Source organism: Salvelinus sp. IW2-2015, linkage group LG7 (assembly GCF_002910315.2).
Source record: "Salvelinus sp. IW2-2015 linkage group LG7, ASM291031v2, whole genome shotgun sequence".
Lineage (NCBI taxonomy): Eukaryota > Metazoa > Chordata > Actinopteri > Salmoniformes > Salmonidae > Salvelinus > Salvelinus sp. IW2-2015.
The window spans coordinates 31,012,039-31,024,906 of NC_036847.1; the positions used below are offsets into that span (position 1 = coordinate 31,012,039).

The 12,868-nt window shown below is 48.3% G+C and overlaps 1 protein-coding gene across 1 annotated transcript in view; it reads right to left on the reverse strand.

Moving 5' to 3' along the window:
* The window catches only part of LOC111966134 (uncharacterized), a 111,282-nt gene that overhangs the window by 22,403 nt on the left and 76,011 nt on the right, over window positions 1–12,868 (reverse strand). The window contains exons 7-14 of the mRNA XM_070444341.1: window positions 12,410–12,714; window positions 8,681–8,799; window positions 8,251–8,451; window positions 4,147–7,920; window positions 3,654–3,697; window positions 3,192–3,321; window positions 2,965–3,081; window positions 2,607–2,708 (exon numbers count right to left, since the gene is read on the reverse strand). Coding sequence (XP_070300442.1) covers window positions 2,607–2,708; window positions 2,965–3,081; window positions 3,192–3,321; window positions 3,654–3,697; window positions 4,147–7,920; window positions 8,251–8,451; window positions 8,681–8,799; window positions 12,410–12,714 — 4,792 coding nt within the window. The remainder of the gene's footprint in view (window positions 1–2,606; window positions 2,709–2,964; window positions 3,082–3,191; window positions 3,322–3,653; window positions 3,698–4,146; window positions 7,921–8,250; window positions 8,452–8,680; window positions 8,800–12,409; window positions 12,715–12,868) is intronic.

The window sequence follows — 12,868 nt, forward strand, 5'->3', positions numbered from 1 at the left end:
GGCCACAGCCAGATACTGACTGTTACTTTTGATATTTGACTCTCCCCCCTTTGTTCAGGGACACCTTATTTCATTTCTGTTAGTCACATGTCTGTGGAACTTATTCAGTTTATGTTTCATTGTTGAATCTTGCTCTATCATACAAATATTTACACATGTTAAGTTTGCTGAAAATAAATGCAGTTGACAGTGAGAGGACGTTTTCTTTTTTGCTGAGTTACACAATACAGGCAGAATTACATGGTAAAAAATCTGATTAGTTACGGTTGCTCCAATACATTAGCTAATGTAAGGGCCCCTGTATGTTCTCCATACACCATAAACATATGACATTAGCTCTCTGTATGTTCAGTGTTCACCTTGCAGGATGGAAACGTTGTTTGTTTAGTAATAAAGGTACAGGGTGGAGCTCTATGAGTGTGCAGGCTCTACTTCTTTTTATTTTTGCCGTACTATAAAACATGGCTCCTGACATATTGTTTCCATGATGGTAGGAGAAAATGACCAGACAGACTATAGACATGTTTCAAGGCAACATTATATTCAAAGCATGACATATTGTACCTGTCTGTACCTATGTGTATGTGTGGTTCAGCATTAAAACTGTATTGTCTGTAAAGATTTTAGAGTAGAAAAGAGCCAAACAGACATTTCATAATGGTTACGTCCCAAATGGCACCCATTCCTATCTCCCTATGTAGTTCACTACTTTCAACCAGTGACCATAGGTTCTGTAGTTCACTACTTTGACCAGTGGCCATAGGGTTCTGTAGTATGCACTACTTCTGACCAGTGGCCATAGGGTTCTGTAGTGCACTACTTTTGACCAGTGGCCGTAGGGTTCTGTAATGCACTACTTTGACTAGTGGCCATAGGTTCTGTAATGCACTACTTTTGACCAGTGGCCATAGGGTTCTGTAGTGCACTACTTTTGACCAGTGGCCATAGGGTTCTGTAGTGCACTACTTTTGACCAGTGGCCATAGGGTTCTGTAGTGCACTACTTTGACCATGTGCCATAGGTTCTGTAGTGCACTACTTTTGACCAGTGGCCATAGGGTTCTGTAATGCACTACTTTTGACCAGTGGCCGTAGGGTTCTGTAGTACACTACTTCTGACCAGTGGCCATAGGGTTCTGTAATGCACTACCTTTGACAGTGGCCATAGGGTTCTGTAGTGCACTACTTTTGACCAGTGGCCATAGGGTTCGTGAGTGCACTACTTCTGACCAGTGGCCATAGGGTTCTGTAGTACACTACTTTGACCAGTGGCCATAGGGTTCTAGTATACACTACTTTGACCAGTGCCGTAGGGTTCTGTAGTGCACTACTTTTGACTAGTGGCCATAGGGTTCTGTAGTGCACTACTTCTGACCAGTGGCCATAGGGTTCTGTAGTACACTACTTCTGACCAAGTGCCATAGGGTTCTGTATACACTACTTTTGACCAGTGGCCGTAGGGTTCTGTATGCACTACTTTTGACCAGTGGCCAGAGGTTCTGTAATGCACTATTTTGACCAGTGGCCGGTAGGGTTCTGTAATGCACTACTTTTGACCAGTGGCCGTAGGTTCTGTAATGCACTACTTTTGACCAGTGGCCGTAGGGTTCTGTAATGCACTACTTTGACCAGTGGCCGTAGGGTTCTGTAATGCACTACTTTTGACCAGTGGCCGTAGGGTTCTGTAAGTACACTACTTTGACCAGTGCCGTAGGGTTCTTGTAATGCACTACTTTTGACCATGGCCGTAGGGTTCTGTAATGCACTACTTGACCAGTGGCCGTAGGGTTCTGTAGTACACTACTTTTGACCAGTGGCCATAGGTTCTGTAGTACACTACTTTTGACCAGTGGGCCATAGGTTCTGTAATGCACTACTTTTGACCAGTGGCCATAGGGTTCTGTAGTGCACTACTTCTTGACCAGTGGCCATAGGGTTCTGTAGTGCACTACTTTTGACCAGTGGCCATAAGGTTCTGTAGTGCACTACTTTTGACCAGTGCCGTAGGGTTCTGTAGTGCACCTACTTTCTGACCAGTGGCCATAGGGTCTGTAAGTGCACTACTTCTGACCAGTGGCCATAGGGTTCTGTAGTGCACTACTTCTTTACCAGTGGCCATAGGGTTCTGTTAGTGCCACTACTTCTGACCCAGTGGCCATAGGGTTCTGTAGTGCACTACTTTTGACCAGTGGCCAGAGGTTCTGTAGTGCACTACTTTGGACCAGTGGCCAATAGGGTTCTGTAATGCACTACTTTTGACCAGTGGCCATAGGGTTCTGTAGTGCACTACTTTTGACCAGTGGCCGTAGGGTTCTGTATTGCACTACTTTTGACCAGTGGCCGTAGGGTTCTGTAGTGCACTACTTTTGACCAGTGGCCATAGGGTTCTGTAGTGCACTACTTTTGACCAGTGGCCGTAGGGTTCTGTAGTGCACTACTTCTGACCAGTGGCCATAGGGTTCTGTAGTGCACTACTTCTGACCAGTGGCCATAGGGTTCTGTAGTGCACTACTTTTGACCAGTGGCCGTAGGGTTCTGGACATAAGTAGTGCACTATGTAGGGAATACAGTGTCATTTGGGATGCAACCAAAGCTTTCAAACCAGACCTGTTGATGTGTGAGGAGAATTTCCTGCGTTCTCTTGACAATGGACCTCAGCTCTTCCACGAATGTCTCTTTCTCTGATTCACGGACAAAATCCTCCTCCACCTACACAAGCCATTACAGATACACAAATTGATACACAAAAGAACACACTTTTTAAAACTAAACTTAATGCACCAAACAAAGGCTGCATGGGGAATTTGGCATTAGATCAAATGAGAGTGCTTGCTGCAAAAATCCTCATCCCATCCAATATAATATAATTAAACATTAATATAATCATATGTAATATATCCAAACAGGCTTGTGGTGCTATAATCCCATACAATGTCCATGTATAACTGTGTGTTGGTCTAGTCACCATGTAATCTGCAATGTCTTCAGGTGCGTCTCCCTCGGTGTCAAACTTGAAGGTGACCATCTTGTTACTGTGGGTTTCCAGCTGACACTCCACCATGTTGTCCCCAGAGCCGGACACCTACGGAGCACAGGAAGAGAAACCATGTTGTTCTGTCCAATGTCTTGGACACAAAAATGTCTTGGACATKACCATTTCTTTAGAAATCTTTACTATTAGGGATACTATACCTGAATCATGGTCAGTTGAAATGCATGTRATCCTTTTTCTGGCCCCCGATAGGACAATCTCCTCTGAGACTTCACCCTCTCTAKTTTCCCATTGGCCAACATCTGTAAATCCCCATCGGCTGGAACAGAGCTGCGGTCAAATTAATAGTACTCCTATTGTTAGTACTTCATGTACAGTATTTGGCATAACCTTTTCTAACATGGAAGAGGGCTTGGCATTCAAAATGAAAAACAAACGAGCAGTATAAAATTGACAACCGGTCCGTAGCCCTTCCCCTTGGCCTTAACCCTTGGATGATTGCAGATTTGAAGGGTCTGGATAGGTATAAACAGTGTAGTGGTAAAGCATCCGCCATATCACTTCCACCTTATAGATGTGCTAACATTGACGTGACAGGACCAGGGGGCTAGAGCTAGGCAGCGAATTGGGACCAACGTTGAGAGTAATGATGTGACACATACCCTGAAGTGGAGTGTCTCTCTGTGCCAGACTGTTTCGGACTCTCCTGTAGGGCCACATAGATAGAGACAGACACACAGACAGACCAACGAACACACAAATACATACAGACATTCAGAAAACAACAAAAACCCACAAAGAAAAAATACATACAAAATCATTATTTGACTAATAAAAATAAAACTGAATTGGGAATAAATAAAAAATGACTGTATTTTAATGTAAGTTAAAGGAAAACACTTGATCATGTTGTTGTAGTACTGGTAAGTTTAAATCAGAACAAGTACCATACAAATGTACTTAGCGTAACTGAGTAAAAGGAGATTTTCTTCAAAAAAATAAATAATGTGTTATATTCTGTATCTTAAAAAGGGTGCGGCCCTTGGATTGCTCTCTACTGTATACACATTTCTAGAACCGGCTGGTTATTGGCTGCAGATAGTGGTAGTAGTGGAACAGTCTGCTGTAGTGGTAGAGTGGCATGCACTTCTGTACCTGAGCAATGCTCAGCAGAGCAGGGTCACAGTCTGGGAGCGAGGTTGAGGTTGGGGGCAGCAGCGAGGGGGCGTTAGAATCAAGGGGCTGGGCAGCAGCGGCGGCAACAGGCGGGAGAGAAGTGGGGCCCGGGGGACCATCAGCCAGGCCATGCAGGGTTAGCTGACTCTCTGGTGGGGTGGGCTGGGTCTCTGGGCCAGGGGTAGCAGGATGGAGGGGTGGCAGGAAGGCAGGGTGGGGGTGAGATGCTGTATGAGTGGGGCAGGGGGACATGTGTGGAAGAGGGAGGAAAGTAGCCTGGGGGGGATTCGGAGGGTGCTGTTGCTCGGTGGTGGCAGCCTCCGATGTGGCCTCAGCGAGCTGGGTCTCGGTGTGGACCAGTGTCTGGGTGTGAGTGTTTGCGAGAGCTTGCATGGCCGTCTGGGTGTGTGTGTGGGCGGGTAGCGGCTGCGTCAGCTGAGCCTGGTGCTGGGGGGATGGTGGAGGACCTCCTGCTCCTACCTGACTGTAGAGGGGTAGGGCTCTAGTCTGAGTCCCGAGCTGGGGCACGTTACTGGGGACTGCTATCTGTGCTGGGTTAACAGTGGGCTGCTGGGGCAACAGATGTGCGGGGATCTGAGGAAGCGGAGAAGCCAGTTGACTTGGGTTGAGAGGGGGAATTGAGACTTGCTGCTGCTGAGGGGRAAGGGACTGCAGAGCCAGCTGGATGTGGGCTGGAGCTTGTCCAGTCTGTTGTTGTATGTGTTGGGACGAAGCAGAGACCAAGGTGTTAGGGGCTAGGACCTTGGCTGCAGGGGCTGAAAGGACAGTTCCAACACCAACAGATCCAGGGGACAGCATCATCTGCTGGTTCTGCAGCATGGACTGTTGTTGATCCATCAGTATCTGCTGTTGCTGTTGTTGTTGTTGTTGTGGTACTTGTTGAGTGATGTCCTGTTGTTGATCCATCAGTATCTGCTGTTGCTGTTGTTGTTGTTGTTGTTGTGGTACTTGTTGAGTGATGTCCTGATGTTGATCCATCAGTATCTGCTGTTGTTGTTGTTGTTGTGGTACTTGTTGAGTGATGTCCTGTTGTTGGTGTTGGACTGGCTGCATGGTTTGCTGTTGGGTGGGCTGAAGTGCAGTGACATACTGCGGTGCCAATAGGCTGGCCGGAGCCTGGTGCTGGAGTTGAGGCTGCACCACCTCTGGAAGTTGAACACTGGGCTGCACTAGAGACTGGTGCTGGGGTTGAGGCTGGACCTGGCTTTGCATGAGGGGTATTGAGACTGGAGGTTGGGGTTGSACCAGAGCTGTGCTCTGCTGCTTAGGAGGCATCATCTGAGTCTCAAGAACTTCTGGAATCTGAGTCTGAGTCAGGGCCTGGGTTAGGTGCAAAGGCTGGGGAGTCTGCTGGATAACTGACTGCCCTGGCGCCTGGGCCTGTATTAGAGCTGGCATCTGATGGGGAGCCTGTACCAGAGGAACCTGAGGCTGGATAGGGATCGGAGGACTTGGTGCCTGGATTGGGGCCACCATGTGAGATGGAATCTGGACCTCGATCATCTGGGGCTGGGCTTGGTGTGGAGGCTGAGGCTGGGCTTGGAGTACTGGGACTGAGACATTACCCTGGCTCTGAGGGTGAGCTTCATTCCGAGCTTGAATCTGGGCCAGGACTTGGGCATGGGCTTGCACTACAGCCGGTAGAGCTTGGCTGGAAATCTGTAGCTGAATGGCTACAGGTATCACTTCCTGACCCTGGGCGGCCATCTGAGCTTGGACCTGAATGGCCTGTATAACCTCTGCTGCTGGTATGGCTGGGGCTATAAGGGGGATCTGAGGCTGAGGTTCAATGACAGAGCTCTGATGGTGCTGCTGATGTTGCTGGGCAACGTATGCTTGTTGTTGTTGCTCCAGTAAGATAGGTTGTTTTTGTTGCTGTTGTTGTTGTTGTTGTTGTATCAGCACCACTTGCTGTTGTTCTGTCAGTTGCTGCTGGGTTAGGCTAGTGTGACTAGGTGGAAACAAAGCAGGGTTTTGCTGTTGTTGTTGCAACATACATACATCAATCTGTTGCTGTTGAATCAATCCTTGCAGCTGCTCACATTGTTGCAGATTTAAAGCGGTCTCTTGTTTCTCGCTTTGTTGTACTTGAATTATGGCGGTTTGCTGGTGCTGCTGCGTTTGCCCAGTCTCTTGCTGTTGTTGAATCTGTTGCTGCTGCTCTTGTAGCAAACCCTGTTGGTGAATTCTCTCCGCTTGTTGTTGCAGTAGCAGTGCCTGCTGTTGCCGTTGTTGTTCAATCTGTTGTTGTAACAGAGCTTGCTGCTGTTGTTGCTCCAATTGCTGCTTCTGTAAAATCACCTGTTGCTGTTGAAGCTGTTGCTGTTGTAGCATGGCTTGCTGTTGTTCCAACTGTTGCTTTAGCACAGCTTGCTGTGAGTCGATTGGATGACTGACGACCGCCTGTTGTTGTAGTTGGGTCGGTTGTTTCAGCACAGCTTGCTGTTGTTGTTGCAGCTGTTGTAAATCCATTTGTGGTTGTTGTATCTGGCTCACTTGGTGAGCCTCCAGTTGTTGTTGTTGTTGATGCTGTTGTTGCTGTAGGAGCGCTTGCTGTTGCTCTAGCTGGTGCTGTTGTAGTTGTGCCTGTTGTTGCTGTTGCTTTAAGGCTTGCTGTTGCTGCTGCTCTTGTTGCTGCTGTTGTAACAGCGCTTGCTGCTGCTGTTGCTCAAATATCTGCTGTTGTAACAACGCTTGCTGCTGCTCCAGTTGGTGCTGTTGTAGTTGCGCCTGTTGTTGCTGTTGTATCAAAGCCTGTTGCTGCTGTTGCTCAAGCTGCTGTTGTATGTACCCTTGCTGTTGTTGTTCTAGTAACATTGCCTGTTGTTGTTGCTGATGTTCTATCTGGTGTTGTTGGTGTAGTAACAATATTTGCTGCTGTTGCTGCTGCTGCAGTTGTTGCTGCTGTTGTTGCTGTACGTCGATTTGCGGTGGTTGCGCATAGGCTTGGGTTTGATCCAATTGCTGTTGCTGCAATGACAACCCCTGTTGTTGATGCTGCTGTTGTTCCATTGATTGTTGTTGTTGTTGTAAGGCCTGATGCTGCTGTTGTTCCATTGATTGTTGTTGTTGTTGTAAGGCCTGATGCTGCTGGTTGTTCCACTTATTTTGTTGTTGTTGTAAGGCCTGATGCTGCTGTTGTTCCATTGATTGTTGTTGTTGTTGTAAGGCCTGATGCTGCTGTTGTTCCATTGATTGTTGGTGTTGTAGTAAGGCCTGCTGCTGAACCAAAGCTTGCTGCACATACACTTGCTGCTGTGGCTCAGTAGTTTGCTGCTGTTGGATTGCTATAGTCTGCTGTTGCTGCTGCTGCTGTTGTTGTTCCATCTGTTGCTGTATCAGTACCGCCTGGTTCTGGGGAATTACACTGGCCTGTTGTTGATGTTGTTGTTGATGATGCTGAAGCAGGGCGGCTTGTTGAGCCTCCATTTGCTGCTGCTGCTGCTGCTCCATCAGCATCTGTTGTTGTTGTTGAACAATGGTCTGCTGCTGTGGGATCATGTCAGGCAGTGCTTGCTGGGTTAAAGGCTGGGGTGTCATCTGGATGACATTGGGAGTGACGTTGGCCTGGGCCTGTTGTGGAAGAGGGACCATGGCCCCCACTCGTCCTGTTGGGTCCCCCGCTAACATGGGAGCTGGGAGGATGTTGAGCTGGGCTTGGGGGGAGACTGGGGGTGCGTAGGACAGGGAAGSGGCCATTAGTGCAATCTGTGACCCATCTGAGTGGTATGACTGAGATTGTTGGTGGATGGTAGTCGCAGGGTGACAGAGGGATGGTCAGGTGGGCAGAGGGAGTTATGGTAAGAGGGGAGAGGGAGGATTGAGGTGGAGAGAGAAGGTAAGTGTAAGTATTAATCATATGATTTAATCAAAGAATTATAAACAGTTTTAGAGAACATGAAAGCATAATTATGATAATTGGAATTGTCATTATTGGTAAAGAACATCTGATAAAATATTAAGGTGATGATTTAAGAGTTATTTGGGAAGGTTCAAACTGTTTTGAGGGTAACTGTGGTGTTTTTGAGAGACCAGAGTCGATAGAGATGCAGATCCACTCACCTGTGAATACTGCTGTGGTACACCTGGTGAAACCTGTGTTGGCATGGCAACAGGCTGAACGTAAGTCTGCTGACCATCAGAAGCCCCACCACCACTTTGGCCAATGGACATGCCGGAAATCCCACTACTCTGACCAATAAGCACATTCGGAACTCCTCTGCTCTGACTAATTGGGAACATTTTGGTGTGGGCCAAAATTGCCTAAAAATAAATAATAGACAATATAAGTTAACGTGATTGCAGGGTTGCTGAGTGAAAATAAGATTTCAATCTCTTTGTAAACTGGATTGTCCAAAACAGGAACAACCATAACATTGTGTATGTTCCAAATAGCACCCTAGACTCTACATGGTGCACTACATGGCCCTGGTCAAAACTAGTGCACTACATAGGGAATAGGGTGCTATTTGATATGTAGCCATAGACTTGCCGAAGCAGCAGCAGGGAGGTTGGATTGAGAAAGCACGTAGGACTCCCGTTGCTGAGGGTACGCCTGGCTCTGGCCATTGGCATAGGACTCACAGCTGGCTGAAACAATGCTCTCCCCTCCTGAAGTAAATACAATGGGAGGTGTAAAACAATACATTTTGGGGGGATATTGAAATTATTTCATACACATTTTTTTATACTGGTATCATTCTGTCCACAATCCCAAAATATGTGTATCTATTACATGTTCAATATACTTTGTTTGATGTTGTTACGGTGGTAGSTACTGTATATACACTAATGCCGCGTTCAAATCAACTGGGAACTCTGAAGAATACGAGGTCAAATCATGACGTCAGTGATTTTCAGGTCGGAAAGTCAGAGCTCTAGAAAGAGGCCCGAGTTCCAAAGTTGGAATTCCGAGTTGCATGACCGTTCAAATCGATATTTCCCAGTCTGAGCTCTTTTTTTCCCCGAGTTGTTTTGAACGTGGCATTTGTATACAAAACATTAGGAACACCTGCTCTTCCTTGACATAGACTGACCAGGTAAATCCAGGTGAAAGCTATGATCCATTATTGATGTCACTTGTTAAATCCACTTCAATGTAGATGAAGGAGAGGAGACAGGTTAAATAAGGATTTTTAAGCCTTGARACAATTGAAACATGGATTGTGTATGTGTATGCCTTTCTAATCGACCTGGCCCGGGTACCCTGGAAGGATATTGACCTCATCCCGTCAGTTGAGGATGCCTGGTCATTCTTTAAAAGTTACTTCCTCACCATATTATACAAGCATGCTCCGTTCAAAAAATGCAGAACYAAGAACAGATATAGCCCTTGGTTCACTCCAGACCTGACTGCCCTCGACCAGCACAAAAACATCCTGTGGCGAACTGCAATAGCATCGAAAGAGCCGCGCGATATGCACATGTTTCAGGCGAATCAGGAACAATACACGCAGTCAGTCAGGAAAGCAAAGGCCAGCTTCTTCCAAGCAGAAATTTGCATCCTGTAGCTCTAACTCCAAAAGTTCCTGGATTAAGCTGGAAAGTCATGGAACCAGAGCACCTCCTCCAGCTGCCACTGCACTGAGGCTAGGTAACACGATAAAGTCCGTGATAATCGAGAAACTTCAACAAGCATTTCTCAACGGCTTGGCCAATGGCTTCCTCCTCGCAGGACCTCAACCTTGGCCACAAGCTCCCGCCCCCCCTCCGCTGGCTACTTCGCCCCAAGCCTCCCCAGTTCTCCTTTACCCAGAATCCAATAGCAGGTGTTCTGAAAGAGCGTGGAAAACCTGGACCCATACAAATCAGCTGGGCTTGAACAATCTGGACCCCGCCTAGCTTCTGAAACAGTCCGCCGCCATTGGTCGCATCCCTATTACACCTGCTTCAACTCTCTTCGTAACATCTGATATCCCCAAGGATTGGAAAGCTGCCGACGGTCCATCCCCCTCTTCAAAGGGGGAGACACCACTGCGACCCAACTGGTTACAGACCATAGTATCCAATCCTGCCCTGCCTCATCTAGGCTTCGAAAGCCAAGTCAACAAATAGATCAGCTGCCATGCTCGGAATCCACCGTACCTTCTCCGCTGCTGCAATCGGTTTCCGAGCCGGTCACAGGTGTGCACTTCCAGCCACGCTCAAGGTACAAACGATATTCCATAACCGCCATCAATAAAAGACAGTACTGTGCAGACCTCGGGTGCTCCGCATCTATTATCGACCTGGCCAAAGGCTTTCGACTTCTGTCAATCACCATATTTTATCGGCAGACTCAGTAGCCTCGGTTTTTCTATAGACTGCCTTGCCATGAGTTTCACCAACTTACTTTGCAAGACAGAGTTCGATGGTGTCAAATCGGAGGGCATGCTGTCCGTACCTCGGCAGTCTCTATGGGAGTACCTCAGGGTTCAATTCTCGGGCCGACTCTTTTTCTCTGTATATATCAATGATGTTGCTCTTGTGCGGGCGAATTCCCTATCCAACCCTACGCAGAGACACCATTCTGTTATACTTCTGGCCATTCCTCATGACACTGTGCTATCTAAACCTCCAAACGAGCTTCAATGCCATAAATCACTCCTTCCGTGGCCTCCAAACTGCTCTTAAACGCTAGTAAACCAAATGCAGCTTTTCAAACCGTTCGCTGCCTGCACCCGACGCCCGACAGCATCCGCGCCTTAATCCTCATATGCACTGGTCGACGAGTGGCTAACGCACCCCGTGCCACGCGCAATCCAGCAGTGTATCTCACTGATACCTTAAAAGCCAAAACCTATATTGGACGCCTTTCCTTCTCATTCTGCTGCCCATGCGACTGGAACGAACTGCAAAAAAATCGCTAACATTTTTGTGAACTTTCCCCAGACTGATCCCCCCCATGAGCATCGCACCCCACAACCACTGGGATTTGCAAGGCCACCATGCTCTAACCACACTGAGCCACATGGGACCCAAAACTTCAACGCGCTGGTGTTTTTCACGCTCAACAGTTTCCCGTGTTACCAAGACAGGTCCACCACCCAAAGGGAATCAGCCAACTTGACACAACTGTGGGAAAGCATTCAGAACGCAACAGGGCCAGCATCCCTGTGGAACGCTTTCGTAATACCCTCTGCTAGAGATACATGCCCCCATGAATTTGGGTGGCTGATTCTGAGGCAAGAAGGGGGTACTGGGAGGCGGGGCTGGCAATATCTAAGGAAAGATCGTGTCAAATGTCTATTGTACAGACTCAGCGTACTGATGTATGTACAGATAGTGACTTCTGATAAGCCGCTTGAATAGCAGTCGACCAGTACTAGTGGGCAGGCCAGCAGGGTCACCACTGTGCAGCTGCTGCTGTGCTCATATGCTGAGCTGCCTCTGGTCTTCCTCAGCCTCCCCTGCCGTACCACACCTCCCCGCCATCGTCCCTGTCAAGCCAGCCACCTCCCAGGCCCCCAGGAAGCGCGAGGTCAGGAGGGGTTATACGAGCTGGTGAAGGAAGAGGCTGAGGTGGAGTCCACGATCCTCATCCAAGCCTTGCCTGCTCCGGACGAAGCTGCTGGCTGGCGCTCATCTACCACGGCAAATCTGAATGAGCCGTGACAACCGGTCCGGCGGACTGGCCTTAATTTCCCACAACTTCTGCATATCGGCTCTCATCGGAACGCAAGCCTCAGACTCTCGACCTGGCCAGGGCGGGGATAAGAGAAGAAAACACAGCGAGGGACAGAGGGGGTGGGGGGTCGAGCAAGAAGAGAGGCGAGCGGGAGACGATCGAGAGTAAGAGACAGTGATGCAGAATGAGCGCGACGAGGGAGGCAGAGAGAGACCACAGAGAGACATTAAAGCATTGCAAGGGAATTTAGGTTAGAGGTAGCGACAAGCGAGGAAACCTTGATTAATGAGCTGTGGACTTTGCAATACATCAAAGCAACTCCAGACCCCACCTTTCCTGTGGCCCTCTCACCTTCCATGTAGTTCTCTGAGAAGGCCTAGTTATTCCTGTTCCGATCTGCACTGCTCTCTCTCATATCATTTTCACACTAATGAGCTGAGCCGACCTTTACTGTACTGCGCTGGCCTGGGGCCATGCTAGAAAGGACAATCTAAAAAGAAAATAACCCGCAGAGTACGTTTCGGGTTGGTACCATAGTGTGAAAAGGGTATCAATGTCTCACCATCTCTYTCTCTCTCTCCCTCACTCACCATCCCCTCTCCTTCCCTCATTTTCTCCCCCTCTCTAAAGCTAGTTCCTCAGCACTATCGTTCTCTAGGTCCCCCCCAGCCCTCCTCTCTCTCTCCCCCTCTCTCACCATCTCCAGAGCCACCTCTTCTGCGCTGTCATTCTCCAGGTCATAACTGAACTCAATGGCCTCGTTGTCTTTGTGTTTTCCCTTCAGCTTCTTGGGATCCTCCACCCAGATCCTGAGGGCCAGACACTCCTGATACCCCATGTCCTCCTCYGCCAGCTCCACACGCACCCCAGTGTCCTCCCCAAAGAAGGCGTGGGTCAACAGGTCCCGGATGGACAGCCTGCAAAGAGAGAGAACACATCAAGCAAAGAACAAATTCCCACTTCTTTCCTTTTATTGGATAAGACAGTGGAGAAGAGATGACAGGAACAGTAGGAGAGGGGMAAGTCAGAAGAGCATTGGCTGGAGTTGAACCCATGCCTGATCTGGTATGTGTG